Source organism: Globicephala melas, chromosome 1 (genome assembly GCF_963455315.2).
Source record: "Globicephala melas chromosome 1, mGloMel1.2, whole genome shotgun sequence".
In the NCBI taxonomy this organism is placed as follows: domain Eukaryota; kingdom Metazoa; phylum Chordata; class Mammalia; order Artiodactyla; family Delphinidae; genus Globicephala; species Globicephala melas.
In genome coordinates this window covers 85,198,023-85,220,830 of record NC_083314.1, presented here as the reverse complement: position 1 = coordinate 85,220,830, position 22,808 = coordinate 85,198,023, and the positions used below count along the sequence as shown (strand labels likewise).

The 22,808-nt window shown below is 48.5% G+C and overlaps 1 protein-coding gene across 1 annotated transcript in view; it reads left to right on the top strand.

Annotated features, from left to right (window-relative positions):
* The first annotated feature begins 3,652 nt into the window (after positions 1–3,652).
* Positions 3,653–22,808, top strand: part of PTGFRN (prostaglandin F2 receptor inhibitor) — an 85,788-nt gene continuing 66,632 nt past the window's right edge. The window contains exon 1 of the mRNA XM_030869171.3: positions 3,653–3,868. Coding sequence (XP_030725031.1) covers positions 3,820–3,868 — 49 coding nt within the window. The 5' untranslated portion in view covers positions 3,653–3,819. The remainder of the gene's footprint in view (positions 3,869–22,808) is intronic.

The window sequence follows — 22,808 nt, the reverse complement described above, 5'->3', positions numbered from 1 at the left end:
GTTAGGAATGAGTCTGTGGGACCCTCATGGAGTTTTCAGGGGTAATGTCTGCAGACAGATCCGTGTAATCAAGAGACAGTAATGGCTGGCTGTTGTGACCAGAGCCTCTGAGGGTCTCTGTGATGTGGCAGGAATCCCATGGAGGCGGGACTCACCTCCTTGGGGATGGGTGTGGGTCAGAGTTGCTGGAGAGTGAGCCTTCCTGCCCCAGGCAAGCTTACAGACTAAGCAAACTGAGAACAGTTCGTTGGGGCAGAAGCCTTACCTGTATAGGGGGTTACTCGCTCTGGCAAAGAAATATCTTTCATAATAAGAATATCATCAGATTCCAGAGTCATGACTTAACAAACTGTGCTGGTCTGCTTCAGGTGCTCTGTTCCTTTAGTTCGAAACATATTTTATCCTTTGGTAGTCAGGGCTATGCAAAGGGTGTGGTGTTATGACCAAGCATCTGGAGTTATTAATTTAGCCTCATTTTCTGCTACAACAACAGCTGTCTTGGGCTGACTTTCATGACACAGTTAACTGCCCACCACCAACAGGCCACCCATTTTTAGTCCTCAGTCTACTGGCCCTGCCTGGACAGTCTTATTTCTTCTTTCCATTTCAACTAACCACTGTTGTTTCCATGATTGTAAGATGCACCATTAACTTAATAACATCTAGGTGTGGGGAAGGGAGGGGAGAAGAATCACTATCACATTAAATATACAACATCTATTGTCAGATCACCCCTCCACCTCACAGCTAAAGACCTGCTGATCATTCAAGACTTGGTTCACAGTCATGCCCTCTGAGCTTTTTTGGACAAGCTTCCCCAGGACTGACCACTCCCTTGTGTCACAACTGCAAATGCTGTCACGCCTACTAAGTCAGGATGCACAGACTGTAAGCACCTCAAGGGCAGGAACTGTATTATTTACCCCTGTATTCCCAGGCTCTAGCCCAGTGCCTAGCATTAATTCATTCTACAAATATTTACTAAAGACCTACCATATGCCAGGCACACACCCAGACTTGCACTTTGTTTGTTAAACAGAAGAGTTTTTAGCAAACATCGACTCTGCAGTGATGTGAGAGATGTAAAATGAGCATGTGACCGTCTCTTCGGCCCTTCCATTATTAGACAGAGATGGGAGCAATGTGTATGTTGTTAGCTTGGGCTGATATAACAAATATAAACTGGGTGGCTTAAAACAACAGACACTTATGTCTCACAGTTCTGGAGGCTGTGAAGGCCAAGATCAAGGTGCTGGTCCATTTAGTACCTGGTGAGGGAATCTCTTCCTAGTTTGCAGACAGATGCCCTCTTGCTATATCATCACGTAGCATAGATATAATCTCTCATGTCTCTTCTTATAAGGGCACTAATCCCATGCATGAGGGCTCCATCCTCAGGACCTAATTACTCTCCAAAGTCCCCACTTCCAAACACCATTGGGGATTAGGGCTTCAATATATGAATTTGGCGGGTCCACAGACATTCAGTCCATAGTATGTGCTAAACCAATCGTGACCAAGTGCCAGAATGTGTGCTTCAGACATTAAGCACTGTGCATAGTTAAGAAAGGGAAAGATTTGAGCTTCTGGAGAAGCCAGGCCTTACTCTTCTCTGTAGTTCCAGCATCCCCCAAGGCCTAATATTAGGCTTGCATTTAAGGTTGATTGAATTAAATTGAAAAATTTGCCTGAAAAATTCTATGGGATGGGAAATTGAAAGGAATTGTAGGGTGGGTAAATGGCATGAAGAAAGGCTTGGTGACAAAAATGAATTGAAAAAAAATTTTTTTTGGATTTCCCTGGTGGCGCAGCAGTTAAGAATCCACAGCGGTTAAGAACCCGCCTGGCAATGCAGGGGACATGGGTTCAATCCCTGGTCCGGGAAGATCCCACATGCCAGCAACTAAGGCCGTGTGCCACAACTACTGAGCCTGCACTCTAGAGCCTGAGAGCCACAACTACTGAGCCTGCACACCACAACTAATGAAGCCCGTGTGCCTAGAGCCAGTGCTCCGCCAAAGAAGCCACTGCAATGAGAAGCCAGCGCACCTGCGCGCATCAGTGAAGACCCCCCCAACAAAAATAAAATAAAATAATAAAAAATTTTTTTATTGTGTTAAAATATATATAACATAGAATCTACCATTTTGACTGTTTTTAAAGTGTACAGTTCAATGGCGTTAAGTACATTCACATTATTGTCCCACCAGGTATGAATTTTTAAGAGTCTCTTGCAGAAGGGTTCATACCTGGCTAAATTTAGGCACTTTTGTTAGTGGAAATAAGAAACACTTGTTAGTGGAAATAATGATTATCAGAGTAAAAGCAATGTTCCTCTCCCCAATTGGGGCAGTTTCCCATTAACATCTGTGATTTGTTTTGCATATATTAATGAAAGGCTGTGGTATTGGGGGGCGGGGGCACCAGTTCTGCTCCCTGTATGTTTGAATTATCCTTGTGAAGTTTTAAACAATGAACACTAATTTTTTCCCCCAATACTGGGCCTTTTGTATTCAAATCAAAAGCACAAAGCCCCATTATGGGGGGAGAAAAGAATCTTTATTGGCAAACAGTTGTGTCCACTTAAAGCAATAAATAAAAAGTCTAAAGAGTACATTCCATATGAAGTACTGTAGCTATTAATACACGGGTTCCCAGGGTCTGCCCCCCTCCCCCCATGGGAGGGTCTATTTGTGGGGAGTGTTAATCAGTGCCATAGGCACCCCTGAGAAGGAAGGAGGTGGGTGAGGAGAGGCGAGGCAGGCCCACCCAGCCTCAGGGCAGTGAGCAGAGCCTGTGAGATCTGGGTTCTGGTGTTGACACTTCGATGTGAATCCCAGGGCAAGGCACCACACGATAAGGCCTCTGCTCTTTGGAGGCGAGAATCCGCAGCCTTTAAAGTCCTTTCTTCTCAGGACTTCCCTGGTGGCACAGGGGTTAAGACTCCGCACTCCCGATGCAGGGGACCCAGGTTCAGTCCCTGGTGAGGGAACTAGATCCCACATGCATGCCTCAACTAAGAAGCCTGCCTGCTGCAACTAAGACCTGGTGCAACCAAATAAATAACTAAAGTAAATAAAGAAATATTTAAAAACAAAGAAAGTCCTTACATCTCTTTCAGTCATATCTGAATAATATTTAGCCAGGTCCAAGCGGCTGGTTGGTGGGGTGCTTAGTTCAGGATAAGTGGGTGAAGGTGCGGGGAGTTAGCTGAGGGAATTGGAGCCCCGCGTGGGTGACTCCAGAGTGGTGGAACGCGGGGTGGCTCGGAATGGAGCTCAAGCGATGGGATTTCCAGATGAGTCTTTCTAAGGCCAACTTTTAAGGTCGGAGGAAAGTTTGCCGCGGGGCGGGGGCCCCGAGGGGGGAGCTGGGTGGGCTTCGACGTCTCCTCCCCTTTAAGCGGGTGGCCCCGGCCCTGCCTCTGTTACCTGGAGCGGGGAGGGGCTTGGGAAAGTTTGTGTTTGTTGCTGGCAAAGCGCCGGATGGGAGGCGCGGGCGGGCGAGCGCTGCGGTTCCTCCCTCCTGCTTTCGGGAAGCGGTCGGGGCTACACGCTCGGCTCGGCGGGGCGGCCCTGGCGCCCGGCTCCCGGTGCCCGGCCGGCTGGAGGAGGAGGGCGGAGGCGGGCGGGCGGGAGCGGAGCGAGGGGCGCACGTCGGCCCCAGCGCTGGGATTTCTCGGCTCGCGAGGAGAGCGGAGCAGGCGCGCGGCCCAGGCGGAGGAGCGCTGACTCTGGAGCAGCCGGAGCTGGAGGAGGAGGAGGAGGAGAGGCGGCGGGAAAGGAGGAGGAGGGGGAGAGTCGCTCCCGCCCGGCGAGCATGGGGCGCCTGGCGCCGAGGCCTCTGCTGCTGGCGCTCCTGTCGCTGGGTGAGTGCGCGCGGGGCCCGGCGGGGCGCGGGGGGCTCGGCCAGGCGCGGGGGGACCTGTGGGGCGCGGCTGCCGCGCGCGGCCTGGGGCGCCGACGGTGCCGGGGCCACTCCCGGGAGAGCGGGCCGGGATCCGCGGGCGGCGGGGCCCGGCGGGGAGCGGGCGCGAATCGCGCGGGGTGCGAGTCGCCGTGCTCCAGGCCGAGCCTCGCCCGCACATGTGCGGGGGGGAGTGGCCCCAGGCCGGCTTCCCCGGGCCCTCCCTACCTGTTAGCCGCCCGCGGCCGGCTCACCTTGAACTCCCGGCCCGGAAGGTGCCTGCGGTCCCGGCCCGCGTCCCCGGCTCGGGAGCGGAAATCCGCGTCTTTGATCTGCCCCGCCATGGCCGAGACCGGCCGAACCGCACTCCACACACACTCCCCCGCGCCGGGCTGCCTTTCCAGGGAAGCGAGAGGATCCGCCAACTTCCTTCTGCGAAGGTCACCGGGTGGCCCCGAGCGCTACAGTAAAAATCGGTGCGCGGGTCCCTCTGTCATGTTAGTTGTGGCTAGCTCTTCTGCCTCAGTCTTCTCCTTCAGCTCCTCTGAAGCTGCCTCGCTGCATATTTGCACACAAAGACCTGGGAACCTTGGCTTCTTCAACTTTTCCTACCTGTTACTTTTTCTCCCTTACTGTCCCCTGTTTTCCACCCTCTCTCAACCTTGGTGCCTCTAGATTATTTGGCCCAGCGCCCTCCCCCAACCCAAGGAATCTTTGGTGTGATTTTTTTTTTTCCCCTCTCCATCTTCCGTTCACCCATACACACAGACACCATCTTCACATCGTGTAATATGGTTATATTAATATAACCAAGTAGTTATCAGCCACAGAAATAATCTGCTGATTAAGTGCCCACCATGGATCAGGAAGGCTGACTCTTAAAAGCTTTGCTCTTCCTGAAGCCCTTTGGTCAGTGTCAACCAGAACAGAAGGAATTCTGTGACCTGACCAGGGGTTCTCTTCCACACCGCTAGAGAAGGCAGAGCTGAATCTTTTATAAAGCACATGGTGTGTGGTGTCTGTCCCAGCTGCACCCAGGGTAAATGACTACTCTGCACTTACGGTCAGAGGGTCCCAGTGGAGACCTTCCACAGCCACTCCCGTCCAGCTGGCACCAGGCTCCACACTGTCCCAACTCCCATGACTCCTGCTGCTGGTGGGGGGGGGGGCAGGCTTTCTAGCTGCTACTGTGTTTTTTTCCTTCATGTCTGAGGGGTTTTCTGGAACTCCGTCCCTAAAAGAGCTCACCCAGACACATTGCTTTAGCTGCAGCCAGGTGCAGAAAGCTTCCAGATCTTTCACCTAATTTTGTAGCATCTCTTCTGTGGTCCTAGTGCTTTTATTCTCTTCCTTTCACTCTGGGGCCCTTGTAAGTTTTCCGTTTGTTGCACACTGCTGGTGGTAGTCCACACCCATTACATAATTGGCTGATGTGTCTGGGTCAAGCAGGGCCACGGCTACTAGTTGCACAGATCGTGCACTGAGTGCACAACTCTAGGAGCTGCTGTTCGCTTCGTCCTCTGTGTGAATGGCCCTCCCCAAAGTTGTGCAATTCACAGCCCCTGTACTAGTTAAGAGGGCGAGGCCAGGTAGAAATTTAAAAGAATGTCCGTGAGTAACTATGGTGAGGGAGAAAAAGGGAGAGGGGGCAAAGAGAGACCAGCAAAAGCAAAAATAGAAGTGGGGAAAGTACAGCTTGGGGAAGTCTCGGAGGTATTCCAGTACATCCTGCCCTGGCTGGACATCTCATGTCAACTACACACAGGCAGTGTGTGTGGTGTCACCAGCCAATGCCTTGTCCCCTAACAGTCCCTGAACTTCATGTTCACCTGATAGCTTGCTGTACCGAATCTCACTTGGTGTGGCTTCCGTGTGACCTCCGGGAGGCCCTCCCTGTGGTACCACTACTCTAGCACTGTACTGATTCCTGAAACCCAGTATGTTGATATGCTAGATCATCTTTGCTCTTGTATTGCAACCTGGGCATAATCTTGCTGTCACTCTCTTTGACCTCTATGTTCACACTGTCGCCCAACTCTGTTCCTTTTCCCATAGTGCAGACTCGAGCGTCTTCCCTGTCCTTCCTGTATCTAAAGTTACTGTCCTAGCTCGAGTTCTGACAGCTCCCCACACAGATCTGACATCTGTACCTGTTTGACTTTTTCCTCCAGCCTCCCTTCTAAGTTCATCGTTTTCCCGAAGGATCGTTTCTGGAGGTCCCACCTTAGCTCATGAGTCCCTTATGATTTCCTTCTGAGGATGTTCTGCCCCTTGTATTCTCTCCCCTCTAGTCTTCTGTCTGATTCAGATGCTTCATTCTAAGGAACCTGTTTGCTATCCTTTACATAGAATGTATGTGAATCTTCTGGCCTTTCCATTTCCCATGACCTGGGAATGCCTCTCCTGCTTCTCTCCTCTTACCTGTGTATTTCCTTTTCCCCCTAAAACTACTTCCTCCATAAAGCTTCCCTAAATGAGTGTACCTATCACAGTCACAACAGAACCCACTCAGCTTCATAAAGCAGGTTTTCACTTCCATTGCCCATGTCTGACTCGTCTCATCCATCCATTTAATACAGCATTTCTTGAATGCCCAGTGTGTCCGTAAGAGTGTCCCAGACAAATGATCAAGACCCAGTGTCTCACTGAGTGGTCAGTGGGGGTGGGCAGACAGTTAATAGAGCAGCCAACTACAAGCCGGAATGAAATACCTGACATACAACCGAGTGCTGGTAGGAAGCAAGGAACAGCATGGTTAATTTTGACTTGGGGTCAGGGTTGACTTTGCTGAAGAGATGACATTTGAGCTGAGCCTTGAGGATAATTAGTATTTTGAAAGAAAGGATGGAAGAGCCTTCCAGGCTCTGGGGAAAGGCATCCAGTGTGGATGAAAGTGCCTGGTTCATTCAAAAAGGGCATGTAAGTTCCATGTAAGTGAAGGTGGGAGGAGGGATACTAGGAGGGCAAACTGGAAAAGTGGGTCTGGGATGGATTCTGAAGGCTATTCTTGCAGTGCTGAAGTCTTCACTATGTGGGTGGGCTTGTTGGCCTGTGGGTGCTGCCACACAGCCTGTGCTTCTCCCATCAGAGCACTTCTTTATCTCTCTGTATATGATTATCTGTTCCTGGTCTAAATCCTCACCCTGATTATATCCCATGGGGCAGGGACCAGGTTGGTATTGTTCACTATAGTATTCCTCTTACTAATCGAGTGTCTGGCACAGAGTAGGTGTTTCATAAATATTGGCTGACTGAATGAATGCGCGTGTATATCATTTTTCTGTGGGTCATGGGTTGCCATTGAAAATTTGCAGGGTGAGATTGATACAACGTGGTGATGTGTTTGAGGAGGCCAGTCCTAGCGTGGAGCATGAATTAGAGAGGAAGGTATGAAGATTGTGGAGGGGGATGAAGGTTCTCTCTCTCTCTTTTTTTTAAAAAAAAATTATTTATTTATTTGGCTGTGCCGGGCCTTAGTTGCGGCATGTGGGATCTTTGTTGCAGCATGCAGGCTCTTTAGTTGCGGCATGTGGGATCTAGTTCCCTGACCAGGGATCGAACCCGGGCCCCCTGCATTGGGAGCGTGGAGTCTTAACCACTGGACCACCAGGGAAGTCACTAAGATACTCTCTTAATGTGTGTCTTTTAAAAAAAATACTTGCAAATCCATCGAAGTAGTTTTTAAACAACAAAAACATTACATCTATGTTTTAAAGTCCAAATAACATAGAAGGGTAATGTATTATTGTATTGGGTAGGCTAAATTGCTCTAACAAATGGAATCAAAGAACAGTGGTTCAAACAATGGAAGTGTCTTTCCTAACTCTTCTTGGGGATGTTTCGGATGAAATGGTTGGGTCTGATCACTGTTGCACACAGGCATTCTGGCTCCCAGGCTGATGGGCAGTTCTGCTGTCTTCAGCCCCTAGTTTCTTTTTTTTTTTCCCTTAAATTTATTTAATTATTCATTTATGTATGTATGTATGTATGTATGTATGTATGGCTGTGTTGGGTCTTCGTTTCTGTGCGAGGGCTTTCTCCAGTTGTGGCTCACGGGCCCAGTTGCTCCGTGGCATGTGGGATCTTCCCAGACCAGGGCTCGAACCCGTGTCCCCTGCATTGGCAGGCAGATTCTCAACCACTGCGCCACCAGGGAAGCCCCAGCCCCTAGTTTCTAAGATCACTTGGGTTGTCACCATCGCCCTTCCAGCCCTGTAAAGGGGAAAGAGCATGTAGTCTTCCTGGGCTAAGCCCGGCAGTGGCCCCCATCACTTCTGCACACATTCCATGGCAGAGGATTTAGTCCAGGCCACACTAACTGCAAGGGAAGCCGGGAAATGCAGAGGAATGTGGGAGCCGTGTGCTGGCTACTGTAGAAGAAGAGAAGAACAGATCTGGGGGACAGCTTGCAGTCTCGGTGTCACTTATAAAGGATATAAGGTAAAAGGATGAATGTGCCCACCCTCCCACTGCCCAGGCACAGCCACTCATATATAAGGTACATGTGTCCGTATACTGAATATTTTGTTTGGTCTTTTCTCATAGCTTCTACACAGGGCTCTGCACCTAACAGGCACAGAGTAATAACAGCTGCTATTTATAGTGTGCATACCCAGCGTCAGGCTCTTACGGACATTTTCTTATTGAATTCTCACGGCAACATTTTGAGAAAGGTACTGCTATTTTCTCCATATTACAGATGAGGAAACCGACACCCAGAAAAGTTAAATAACTTGTCCAGAATCATACAGCTACTCCATGGCTGAGCCAGAATTTGATCACGGGACCCAAATTTGGTCTCAACTAAGGAAAGATTGACCGATGTTCGCCATCGTCTTATTTTGTGTATCACTCAAGATGAGTGTAGACGAAAAAGTATAATACTGGTTTGAAAGCAAAAGTGCGGTTAAAAAGAGGAAGGGATGAGTGCAGCCCAGGCACGATTCCGGAAGGGAGGGGCAGTGCCAGGATGCACCTCATAGATGTGACAGCTCTGCAACCCCTAAGGCGTCACCACCCCTGCTCTGAGGAAAGGGACCAAATTGCAGCTTCCTCCAGAAAGCGCTGGAGGAGAAAGGCTGGCAGGAGGAACCCCAGTCAATCCATCCAGCGCAACCGTCTTTGAAGTGCTGTGGACTTCAGAGAGTGCTCGGCTCTCATTTTAGCCTTGTTAACAGAATTCCTGTATCTGCCAAGCTGATTAATGCCTGCCCCGGCTGTAATTATTCTTATTAGCCTGATGAATAGGAACTCTAGTTGTCAGTGATCATTCCTTACAAGGTAGTCGTGCTAGGCGGCATTTATATGTCTATTTTGTTTCTGTGCCGAGCTGAGCTGATTTCTACCCCATAGGTTGAATGTACATTTCCATACTAGTGCAGTGTCTGGCAGTTAAATAAGGTGTGTGCTTGTCTGTCAGCGTGTCTGCGCCTCACTTTATCGAATGAAGTTGGGGGGAGCTGTCAGGGCAGTTCATAGCTATTCTGTTTAATTGCCTTGGTTTCTTAAAGGCAGGGTAGCAAGGCCCTTTGACCCTTCGCTTTGGGAAAATAACTTGAACCGGCAAAAATTCTCTGTAGTTTATCTTCTGGAAAAGGCAAAGCACTGCTGTTGGCACAGTCAGTGCTTTTGAGATCTTGGAATATTTTCCTCCACACCAACTGTAGTCTTTGCGAAGCAACAGAATTAGACCCAGTAGTTAACACTGTCGTGGACCAGCAATGCTATTTCCAGGAGACTAGAGATGCTGGCGCCGTGGGCACATTTGTGTTCTTCAAAGGCTGATTTCTCCACAACACTCCCTGTGTGTTTGTGCAGGATTAGGCAGTCACCAAGCAGCCCGATTCAAGTTTAAGTGTGATGTTTGGGGACCTTAATTGCATCCTGCTTTGCACCTTTATAAGTGCCGAATGTGAAAGCATTTGCATCCCTCAGGGTATTTCAGGGGAATGGGGAAACAGCGTTTGGCCACTGTCGCACTGTCTAGGATAAATTTGGCTTAGAACCGTGGAGAACAGAATTGAGCGTAAGGGTTCAAGGCACATTTCAGGATGGGTGCTACCTTGGAATGCTACTGAAATAGAGGCAGTAATGCAGACAGATGGGTCACTTCTCAGACCTTACAAGTGACACCAAGCCAAGAACGTACTAATAATCTTGTTACTTCCTTGTTCTTACTTAGGGCTGGACTGGGCTAGAACCTCCCAGCTTGTGAGCTATGGTAAGGGACCCACATGGGGTTCAGGTGGGTTGTAGGTGTGTCAGAGTTAATTACTGGGTCTCATTCTGTTGCTTCACAAAGACTACAGTTGGTGTGGAGGAAAATATTCCAAGATCTCAAAAGCACTGACTGTGACAACTGACACCCTCAGACCCTGGAGCCCACAGATCAGAGCAGCCTTGAAACCTGAAGCCCTGTCTACCCTGAGAGCCATACAGCTAGTCCCATTTCCTACGTGTGCTGTGATTGGCTGGAAATCGACAGTTCTGTCTCTTACTTGGGGAACCGCAGCCCCTGAACCCCAGCCTGGCCTTAGGATGGGCAGTTTGAAGATGGAAGATGAGAAGCTCAGTGACATGGCGAGTAGCTCATCTATTTATTCAGCAAATATTGAGAGAGTGCCTGCAGCTCTAGGCCAAGCATTGTTCTGAGTCCTGGGGATTCTGCAGCGAACAGAGCCAACTCAGATCTGCCCTCCACCGGTGGGACAGGATGCACTAGATGTGTGGTGGATGGTATCCGCGGAAGGTGCAGCACCACCCGGATGATGGAGGCGAGGGTCAAGAGCGAGTTCATGGGAATGCCTGTAGTTGGGGGACAGGAAATGGGAGAGTTCTAGAAGGAGTAGTCACAGGGATGGCAGAAGGACCAGGAGATCACTCTATCAGAAGCCAAGCAGAGATGGATGTAGGTAGATTTGTTAAAGAGGGAATAGTCAAATGCTGCACGAAAACCAGAGAGAGAAAGGGAAGCCTTGGATTTGGAGGCTGTGGAGAGGATGGAAGGGAGAGGTGGAGGGGGATAGGGCAGGAGCTGTGTGCTGTAGGACACATGGTTTCTGTAGTGCTCTCAGCCTTTTTAGCCCTGCGAGTGGCCCCAGAATCCCCGGACATATCAGCTGGAGGTCATCTATATGTTCCCTTTCATTCTCTGTATAAATTTTTGAAAGTTTCCCCCATGTTCCTCTGGGTGTCCTCGTCCACGTTGATTGGTGGAATTAACCTTCTCTCTGACAGCTGCACTGAGGCCTTCAGCTGTCAGTTGGAATCTCCAGCACGGGGACTCCGGGGCAGTTTTATCACCCATCTTTCTCCCATCTTCATCAGCTAAGATTTCAGTAGTTTATATTACAAATAAACCATGACCTGTGTGTTTCTAAACTGTTTCTGCTCTTCAAAATCACATATGGAGAGAAAAAATAGGGCTCAGGCTTGGGAATCAGCCCTCCATTTGAGTCCTACCCTTCAGCACTGTGAAACTGGACAGGTTTCTTAACCTCCTGGAACCTTATTTTCTGCACATGTAAAAAGGGACTGTTACTTCTCTTGCAGGTTTGTCATGAAGATTAAAAATAATGTGTCTAGGAAAATGCGCACATTAAACTTCACGTATGTAAATCCCTCGAACTTTCCTACTCAGAGTGGGGTCTGGGGACTAACATCGTCGGCAGCACCTGGGAAAAATCTCAGGGCCCAGTCCAGTCTGCTGAATCAGAGTCTGTGGTTTAACCATATCCCCAGGGGATTCGAGTGCTAAATTTTGAGAAACGCTTGTCTGGTAGAGTGCTTCACACATGGGTTATGTGGTGGCCTGGGCTTCCTTGGTGAATTTTGAGGCAAAGGCCATGTTCAGAGCGTCAGAACTAGAGGAGAGTGGGACGGGCTGGGCTCTGTGGGAATGTGGTAGGCGGTCAGTTAGCCATGAAGGGTGGGGCTAGCCTAGGTCTGTAGTGGAGGTACTCAGCCTGGTTTCATGACTTTCTTCCACCAGGTTCAGCATCCGGGGAACAAGGCAGGGACATGGTGTGATCTTGCCGTGAGAGGAGGGTTGCGGGAATCTGTAGAAAGCTCTGACAGCATCATGGAGACAGTTGGCCAAGGAGTCCAGGTGGGACAGGCAGCTGAGAGGCTGGAAGGCCTGGTGAGTCGCAGAAGGTTTGAGGGCCTGGAGGACAGGATGAGGGTAAAAAAGCAGATTCAGAGGCACAAGGGAGTGGGTGGGCCAGAAAGGTAGGAGGTGAGGGTCAAAAGAGGTAACTTCTGAGTCCAGGGTCTTGGAAGTGCCTATCCGAGGGGTAGTAGGCTGGGTGAGTAGTAGCCAAAGATTTCACCTCTCATGTCATTTTGGCCAATTTAACATCTGACTGGGTCTGGCCGAAGGGATTAGGAGACTAAGCAGTGACGTTTTAGAAGCATTATTCCCAGGTATTGTAGGGAAAAGGTCTTAACCTGTGACTAGGATGAAAGGGAGTTGGGAGCAGGTAGGCCGGGGAGGAGCCAACATGAGGATTATTTCCTCCTTAAGAAATTCCTTCCTGGGACTTTCTGGTGGCACAGTGGTTAAGAACCCGCCTGCCAATGCAGGGGACACGGATTTGATCCCTGGTCTGGGAAGATCCCACATGCTGCAGAGCAACTAAGCCCGTGCACCACAACTACTGAGCCTGAGCTCTAGAGCCCGCGAGCCACAACTACTCAGCCCGTGTGCCACAACTGCTGAAGCCCTCGCACCTAGAGCCTGTGCTTCGCAACAAGAGAAGCCACGGCAATGAGAAGCCCGGGCACCGCAGTGAAGGGTAGACCCCACTTGCTGCAGCTAGAGAAAGCCTGCACACAGCAATGAAGACCCAACGACGAAGACCCAACGCAGCCAAAAATAAATAAATTAATAAATTAAAAAAAAATTCCTTCCTATCTTTTATATAACACTTATTTTGTGCCAGGCCCTGCATTTTCTATATATTAACTCATTTAGTAGGCTTCATAACCCCATGAGGTAGGTACTGTTAGGACCTCCATTTGATAGAAGAGAAAACTGAGTCATAGAGAGGTGAAGTAACTTGTTCAAAGTCACGCAAGTGGTCCAGCTGCTTGGGTTCAAGCCCAGATGGCCTGGTTGCAGAGTCTGGGCTCATAACCACAATACACTAGACTGCTCTCTGTCTTAGTACAGATATTCAAATACATGTTGGAAAACATAGAAAGGGATTGATACAGTCAGTTAAGATGTGATAACATTTGTGTCCTTGTCTTTTAAAACAGGAGGCTGGGATTCTGACCCTTGATCTTCCACTCACTAGTTTTGTGACCTTGAACAAGTTGCTGAATAGCTCTCAGCCTCTGTAAGGTAAGGGGCTGGGCTAGCTGATCCCAAGGCCCCCTTCCATCTCCAGAATTCTTTGAGTTCATGCTGATCCCTGCTGTGGTCCAGATGGGCCGCTTGGTCCAGCCCTGGCTCCTCGCCCATCTTGCCCAGCACTCCTGTGTGCAGCCTGCGCCTTCTGTCTCATCTGCCTGGCACCTCTCTGCAACGGGGCTTTGGTGCCTCTGAGGGCTCTGGGAGCTGTTTGCTGTTCTGTCACTGCAGCAGCAACTGCTTCCTCCTCCTAGCCCATCCCGTGTGGTGAAACTGGCGTCTTTCCTCACAGTACTCTAGGTTACCGAGGTATCCCCACCACTAACTGCATTTTTTGATGGACCTCTGGGAAAAAAAATCACAAAAACAGTAAAACCAATAAAGCGTTTCTAGATGGCAGACTGTTCCTTATTACTGATTTTTTTTTTTTAAGTAAGTTTCGTTGAGGATATCAGCCACAAGTAAGTTGCGGTTGAGTAATCCAGTTTCAGCCCTCAGCAATGTGACTTGTGTTTTCTTCCCCATTCAGCTCTCACGTCGAACCAGTAGACAGTTAGGCACCACGGTTCTCCTTTTCCTGACACCCCAAACCACAGCGAGAAGAGACACGGACACCTTTCGCTGGGTCCAAACGTTGACACCACTTTGGAGTTTCCACCTTCCTGTAGAGTAGGAGAGTTGAAATTCCGACGTTGCCCATCAGTAGCCTTAATCGGCTAAGCGATGTGTTCTAGCATTTGGGGACTTCCTTCCTTTTCATTCTCTTAGCCCGAAAGGGGAGGGCGCAAGTGATGTTGGATACATTCACAGTGAAAAGGAAACATTCTGGAACACCTCCATGCTGTTGGTTGTGTGTTATGAGCTCAGTCCTTACTGCATGCCGGCTGCTGCCCAGCCCTCTGGCTACTTTGAGGTGCACGTGTGGATGCTGGTTTTGACCCATGTCTTGGACGTGGGTCTTTTGGGCGCTCATCGAGAACACTCTGGGAGCGAATTATCCACTGCATTTGAGGTGGCTTGCTGTCATATGCTGTTCTGGGGGCAAAGGGGTGGATAGTGCTTTATAACTGCACTGCCCCTCTAGGATGTCCTCAGAACAGAATGTTGGCTGATCTGGTGTCTGTCCAGTGTGCTGCTATCGGCTTATGCTGCAGTGAGGAGTTTAAAAAAAGCAAACCCAAACCACTTTTGGCGCAGCTGTTCATGTTTTCCATTTTCTGAAGGCTGGCACATCCATATATTTTCTTATTTATTAGAAGGCATTATAGTCCATCATCTTTGATTGGGAAATCCATACAGTATGTTCCAAGTTAAGACCATAGTACCGTGGCAGGCACTCGGTCACGCTGGTCGAAGTGAACACAGTTGCGAATAAGTACACTGTGCCCAACTATTGATATATGACGTTCCTGCTTTTCCTTGTGGCCTTATTTTTTAGTACTTCAGCAGCAGTTAGAGACCCTTTACCATGTTTCTGACACTGTGAAAGAGGACAAAGGCATTAGGAAATGGAGTCCAAAATGGAAACCGAACCAGTTACAACTGAACAGCAGGATGGGTTGTTGGTGCTTTTTTAAACACCTGAGTGGATGCATTATGGGATAGCTGTGCGTATGGAGCTGTCAGAATTATAGGGATGAAACAGGCCGGGAGCTGCTTTATCGTAAGGCTCCGTGGAGCACGTGGGTCTGGAAGGCGGTTTGAGCCAAGAGTAGGAAAAGCGTTTCAGGTAGGAAAATGGCCGGCACCGTTTCTCAGAGGCGGGCGTGAATCAGCGTGCGCGGGATGGTGTTCCATTGGGGGATTCGCTGACTGAAGCTGGAACAGTAAGAGAGACCTCAGGGAGTGTGGGTATCAAACTCTGGGTCAGGGAGGTTGGAAGAACGGGATCAGAATCACCCTGAAAGTTGTCAGCAGCATTGCCGGCACCCACAGAGAAGCTAAGAACCCACACGCGTGAGGCTGGCGAGGTCTGCTGGGGCCCGCAGGAAGCTAGCCTGCTAAATTAAGGTGATAAGTCGGGCCATAATCCTATTGTTGGTGGTTTCTTAAGAGGAAAATGGCTCACAAAACCATTGCTGATGTTCCCCTTAGGTAGTTTATCAGAGCATCTCTTCAAAAGACCGTCACCAAATAAGAGACGCATAAGTTTTAGAGGAAGGATGGGGAATTTCTTCTGTGGAAACAAGGTTTATGCAATCATGTGGTCTATTCATCAGAGTCCCACTTTAATAACAGTTTATTCTGCAAACAAGTTTTTTCCGAACATCAATATGAGTCCCAGAAAGCTTAGTGTTGAACCCAGCTTGTAAGTAACTGGGGACAGTGCTTCTGTTACCACAGCTCGGGGGTGTCACAGAGGCAGCAAGGTGGTATATACTGCCCGGTGGTACCCCCCTGTACAGGCCTAACAGGAGTTATCCCACAGCAAGGTATGTTTGGTCCTACGGAAATGGCAATGGTAAAGCAAGCTCTGTGTTCTCTCCAGTGCGTTCATTGACACCATTTGGACCTCAGGGTAAAGAAGCCCATAATTAAGTTTCGATGACTCCGCTTGAAGTCTTCCCAAGCATCCGTCACTCTGTGCCCTTAGAAACAACTATGTCATCTGCGTACACGTTGCCCCTCTTGTGTTTATAGATTGTCTTGGAGTTACTTCTATTTGTTTGACTCTTTGGAGCCCAGTTCAAGCCTCACTTCCTGGGAGAGGTGAGCACGCGTTCTGGGGGGCGGCTGCCTGTAAGGTAAGCACACAGCTGTGTCCATTCCTTTGTCCTGGGCTCTCGCTGGACCCGTTCTTTCAGAGCATGGCCATCGGTTTATAATGCTCTGTTTACTAGGTCGAGCGTCTGTCTCACCCCAGACTGTAATCACCATGAAAGCAGGGCCAGGTCTGCTTTTGTTTACCCGAGTGTCTTAGGACTTTGAGTTATTGAATGATTAAATGATGTGTTTAGAAAACACCTGTATATCTCATGTGTACATGTATAATGTATATGACATATACAACGCATGTATGAAATACACATATAAAGTCTGTATTGTGGGCCTTAAGTCATAAAGGGGACAGAGGTTATCTGTGTGTCCTCACTATCTTTCGTTTGTGTGCGTACTGTCTTTTTCTGTTACTACCGTAGTATTTCCGAAGTGATTGCAGGTGCCTTCATTTCTAAGACAGGTTGGTGGGATGGGGTAGGGGAGGAGAAATGGAGTCCACACGTGAAAAGGCAGGGATGAGAAAGTCCTCATTCTTCCTCATGTGATTTTCTCCATTTTCTCCTTGCCAGCTCGTGTGGAAGACAAACGACTCATGCTTCTCACTGTTCACGCTCTACCTCCTCCACCCCTTCCTCCCTTTGTGGGGTCGTCACAGCCTCTCCCATCCCCGACTGGCATCTGCTCCTTCCTGGGCTTCGTGTCAGTGGCTCACAGCGTGGGGAAGCGTACTTCTTCGGTTCCATTGCAGGCTTCACGTGCCTGGTGGCTGGGTTCTTGCCATCGCTCTTCTCATAAGTGGCCAGCTCTGGCCACGTCTGCGGGAAGGGGCAGGGGGCTGCTGCCTGCAGCATGTGCCTTGTCTCGCTGTTGGCCTGGGTCGTAACTACTCCTTATTAATTACCCTGTGCCAGGCTTTAGTCTCGAGCTCCGGGCATATGAGGACATAGTCACAGACCCGAATCCTGTAGCTGCCAGTCTCTATGTGGAGGCATGACATATACCCAGGAAAAGAGGTGGCCTCGAAGAAGTGTCTAAGGGGGATCCCCTGGCGGTCCAGCTTCCACTGCAGGGGTCACAGGTGCGATCCCTGGTCGGGGAACTAAGATACTGCAGACTGCGCAGCACAGCCAAAAAAACCAAAAAAAACCCAGAGGTGTCTAAGGATTGTTAGAAAAAAAATGCTGAAACTTTAATGAAAAGGGAGAGCATTCTGGGCCAGTTTAGACAGAGGAGCTCTTGCAGAAAAGGTGGGACAGCTGACACAATTCTCCATACCTGTTTGTATCACTACTTGTGTCCTCTCCACCTGTATATGCATTTCTTTTAGGCTTTAGTGCTCTGTCTGGATTGGGAAACCTTTGTAAGGATCCAAAGCACCCAAGTTGTTGGCTTCTCTAGCCCCAAAGGGTGATAATAAAACGCATGTGGCAAAATGTGGGGTTTGGAGTATCGAGATGTTATCACTTCCTGGGGTGCTGAGAACTGGTCTCTTGGTTGATGATGCTGTGCGTTACGGTTGCTCAAACCGTATGCTTTTCGCTTTCTGTGATGAGCTTATCGAAGAGCTTTTTTGAAAATTCATCAATGAGGGGCAATTCCTGATACAAATGAGATTTAAGTAACTCCCGTTAACCCATTTAGATGGTGGTCCAAAGATTAGTTCTGGCTCTAAAATTCCAGTTTGCAGAAGTTCATTGAGATAGGAGTGATCCCAGCCATTGCATCCGCAAGCACGTTGCTGGGCTAGGAATGTGGTGATGAGCAGCGAGCCCTCTGCCCCGCCATGGAGCTCACAGTCCCGCGAGGGCGGCGGACAAGCAAATGAGCCTGGGATGGTCACGGTGTCCATGCCGAGTCGACCCTCAGTAGGCACATTCTGAACTCTGCTTGGGGCTGGGGGCGGATCAGGAAAGGTTTCCACAAGATGGCCTTCATTAAGTCTGAGCCGTCAGTAGGCTTTGTCTGGTAGAGAAAGCACGGGTTATTTGTTTCAGGCAGAGGGAAGAGCGTGAGTAAATACACCTGTTTACAAAAGCTTGCGTGTGAAGAAAACTTTTTGGTGGCTGGAATGGAGGGTTAAGTCGTAGGGGCTTCAGAGGGAAAGGGTTGAGGCTGGAGAGAGTCGTAAGATTGTGAAGAGCCTGGAATGTCACCTAAAGGAGTTTAAGCCTGATGTCCTGAGTGAATGTCTATTTTTTCTGGTTCTGCCTTCCCTAAGTCCCTCATGTCATTTATTAACTTAATATTTTAAAAGATTCTCATTGTTGGAGGACTCATCTCCTCCCAGCTTTTCTTTTCTTTTTTTTTTTTTTTTTTTTTTGCGGTATACGGACCTCTCACTGTTGTGGCCTCTCCCGTTGCAGAGCACAGGCTCTGGACGCACAGGGTCAGCGGCCATGGCTCACGGGCCCAGCCGCTCTGCGGCATGTGGGATCTTCCCGGACCGGGGCACGAACCCGTGTCCCCTGAATCGGCAGGCGGACTCTCAACCACTGCGCCACCAGGGAAGCCCTCCTTTTTCTTTTTCTATTGGAGTATAGTTAATTTACAGTGTTGCGTTAGTTTCTGGTGTACAGAAAAGTGATTCAGTTATACATATATAACTTTTTCACATTCTTTATTATAAGTTATTACAAGATATTGACTATAGTTCCCTGTGCTGTACAGTAGGACTCGGTTGTTTATCTGTTTTATATGTAGTAGTTTGTATCTGCTAATCGCAGACTCCTAATTTATCCCTCCCCCCACTTTTCTATGAGGCTGCCACACTGTTCCATCGTCCTTAACTTTGACACCTGGCTAGGTGTCGGCTCATCGACTCACCTGATGATGTGGTTCTGCACCCAGTATGTGTGCTGTAAAGAGCTGCTGAGTGAAGGAATGAAATATTGGATCAATGGAGTCAAGGGTCTGTTCCTTGAAGGGCATGTGAACTCAGAGTCTTTTTTTGTTCAAGTCAAACTACCAAACTGTACTCCTCACTGGGCCTCACTGGGGAAGCTGGCATAGACCTCCGTACCACCCATGGCATCTGGCAGTGTGTCTGTAAATATCAAGGGCAGGCTTAAGGCCTTGTTGGGGAGAAAGGATGGACAAGGCAAAGGAAGAGCAGAAAATGGGCATAGAAAACAGTAAAATTGGGGGAAAGAGGACAAAGTTCCTCAAGGGAAGGAGTCGGGGAGAATTTTACTAACAGCTCAGGTGCGTTCATGCCCAGATGCAAGTTTAAACTCATGTGAAGCTCCCATTCTCCTTCACCTAGACTGAAAGGAGGACCAGGTGTTCACACAGAACTTGGCAGACTCTGCTGGCCTGTTCAAACATGGGGAGGATTGAAAATGGCTGAGTAGTGAGGGGGGCTAGGCAGCGCTGGGGCCTCTAGCAGCTGTTAATTTTATAGAACACTCTAAAATAATCCTTGTGGCTGGATCTTGCCTCAGCTTTTTCTGTCTCTGATCCTTGGACAGAGAATTGTTTGAATCATTTCGTGTTCTGTTGAGTTATTTTGGTTACCCACCGGTACAGATTGGCACGAAGTGGCTTTTGCGTCTTTGTGTTGTTCTTTGGTCACCTGACTTCTCGGAACCTCAGTTTCCTTATTTAATCCTCTCAGGGTTGAGTATTAAATCATGTGAACAGGATTTGAAAACGCTAAAGCCATGCTGTAAATGTAAGGTGGGTTTTGTCAGTTACGGGGTCCTCGAGGGCGAAGCTCTCTGCTCCGTATTTGGCTTATGTATCAGTGTTCCGTCAGAGGAGCAGAGCCGCTGTGAATATTATGGAATAAGCCATTTAGTAGAGGAATTAGACTACACAATTTTGGGAGGAGCTGGGGAAATGATGGTCTGAAAAGGGATCAAGGAAAAGCCACTAGTCGTCCCTCCGAAGCACTAGTGGGGGCGGACAGGCTGTTTCTGGCAGAGGAATCGAGAAGCCAGGCAGAGTGGGACTGCGAGTGGGGCACACGGGACTGGGAGGGGGGGTCTGGCATAAGAGCCTGTGTAAGGGTAGTTGCCTATTTATAGCTACCACCTATGAGTTTGCAATCAAGCATCTGGTGGTCTTGGATCCGAGTTGGTCAGTAAAGATAGCATTTGGGAAGAAACCCAGAGCAGAAAGAAGAGCTAGAACACACTGGAGCCCACCAACACCTGTGCATCTGTCTCTTGCTGCCTTGAACCCTGACGACCACCAGAGCATGATGGCTGTTGCTTCCTTTCCACGTCCCAGATCTCACACACACTTACGTCTCTTTTGTCCAACTCTAACCCAGAACTGCACAGGGAGAAGGTTTCCAGGGAGTGTAGTTCCAACTTGGCCATGTTGACTCAATACAAACCTGCACGATTTCATAATGTGGAATTAAGGATTTGGCATGACTGGCCTCCTGGGATCTCTCAAAGGCCATGGAACTGGAGCGACATCCTGGTTAGGTGATCTAGTGCTTCAGTGGTAAGAAGTTCACTTAGTTAATGATCCAGTCTTTAAGAAGTGACTTGCAGCTGTGTTCCTCAGTTGTATCTCCTGTCTTCCTTGCCTTTCCTGTCTGTAGTGCCAGAGGGCATGGTTATCTCAGCAGCAAAAGCTAAGGAAAGTTGCATTGACTGAAGAGCCTGTCAGTTCCCATGGAGCGCGAAGCCTTCTATCACCAAGGTTCTGTTTGACCTGGGGAAACAGATGCTTACTCTCCTTCCTCTCCTGGTATGAAGGCTAAAAGAAGATTTGCAGATATGAATGACTGCAGACCAGAGCCAGAAACTGTCGTGTAAATGTTAAGTGAGAGCAAGGTTTAGATCTCTGTACCTCCCTTCTTCACCCCCATGGTCTGTTAGTCATATTGTCCCTTCCTTGTGTTTCTGCAGCCAGCTCAGGTCAGCAAGGACTCAGGAAGTGCCTTCTATGGTCATCTTAGCTCCTGAGAAAATAACACACTTCGTGAGATTTAATGGCCACACGTGGACCATGTCATCACTCTGAATTCTTTCACCTTTTTAAAAAAAATTTTTTAAGTTTTTTATTTTTTAAAATTATTATTTTTAATATTTATTTATTTATATTTTTAAATTTTTTTACTTTTTAAAAATTAAAAAAAATTTTTTTTTACTTTTTTTACTTTTTTATTTTTTTAATTTTTAAAAAATTTTTAAAAATTTTAAAAATTTTTTGTCACCTTTTGATTGTCAACTCTGATATTTCCCTGTGTGACCACAAGTGCTTTGCCTTCCTCCTTTCAGATTCCCTCGTATGTGTTGAACCTATTCTTCATCCTCACTGTGATCCCCCTGACCTTTTTTCCGAAGCCGCTTTCACTTCCTGGGCTCTCATCCTGGTGGTCAGCATGCCAGCAGTGAGCTTGTTAAGGACCCTCTGCCACATTTCTTTGCCAGTCCTCATATTGTAGTTGAGTAACCCACACCAACCGTAGTCTCTAAGTCTGAGCTTTATCATCTTGCTGGGGAAAATCCTACAACCTGCCCACCTGAGTTTCCTACCAGTTAGGGTGTCTTTACTGCCTCAGTGAACCTTGTGTTAGTTTTGTGATGGTTTTCCACTATATTCCTTCTAATTCTTATTCTAAACCTTGTCCACAATCTCCAGGATCTAAACCCCTCTCTGCTACTTCACTGAGACACTGGAGACCAACCTAAGGTTCCTCAAACTTTTTGCCTCAAAACCTTGCTATATTTTTACCCATCCTTTTCTCCTAAATTCTGAAAAAGGTAAGGGCTCCACCTTTGGCTCTTTTTTCCTTTGTATGTATACACTCTGTCCCTATGTGATCCCATGCCACTTGTGGCTTTGAATACCATTTATGTGCTGATGACTCCCCAGTGAATGTCTCTGCTTGGACCTCCCCCCTGAGCGCCAGACACATAAATTTACTGCCTACTCCACTGTACCCCCACTCACATGTCCAGCAGGCATCTCAGACTTCAAAGGGCTGGAAGAAAACTCTAGCCTTGCCTGATACAAATTCCTTCCTGTCCGTTACGTTCCCCTCTCAGTTAGTGGCTTCACTATGCACCCAGGTGCTCAAGCCAGAGCCTGTATCATACCAGTTCCTGTGTTCCTCACTTTCCACATTCAAAATGGCAGTGTGTCTTTTCATTTTATATCCAAAATATATCCTGCATCTGACTACTCCTGAGAATCACCACCACTACAAGCTGAGGCCAAACGTCCATCATCTTTTGCTTGGTCTGCCGTAACTTCTTCCATTCTGGTGTCCTTGCTTCCAAATTGGTCCCACAGTAATCCGTCTTTCACACAGCAACCAGTGGGCTTTCTACAATAAAGCAGGCTCTATCATTCCCTAGTTTTATGTGCTTCCTATTTCAACCAGAGTCCAAGGCCTCTGCCCCCTCGTTCATTATAATCCAGTCACACTGATCTCTTCTTCTATCCCTTGAACACCAGGCTTGCTCCATCTTAGTGCTTTTATATTTGCGGGTCTCTCTGCCTGGAGCAGTCTTACCCCAGAGTTCTACCCCTGCCTCCTTCTCATTCTGGTCTGAACTCATAGGTGACCTGCTCAGAGGGGCCTTTCCTGACCACACTGGCTAAAAGCAGCCCTCCCCCGTCCCCAGTCACCAGCACGTTGGCCTATTTTATCTTGATAGCATTTATCAGCGCTCTGGGCTTGTTTCCCCACTCTCCCCTTAACTGGAACACAAGCTTCTTTTGAGCAGGGACTCTTGGCCGAATGTCCGCAGTGCCTAGAAGGTGCTGAGAGGACCAACTGGCTGACTTTCCAGGATAAACTGCCCACTTGTGCCCTTCATCTCCTCTTGCCTGCTTTGGGGTCTTTTCACGGTTGTACGCTCTCTTA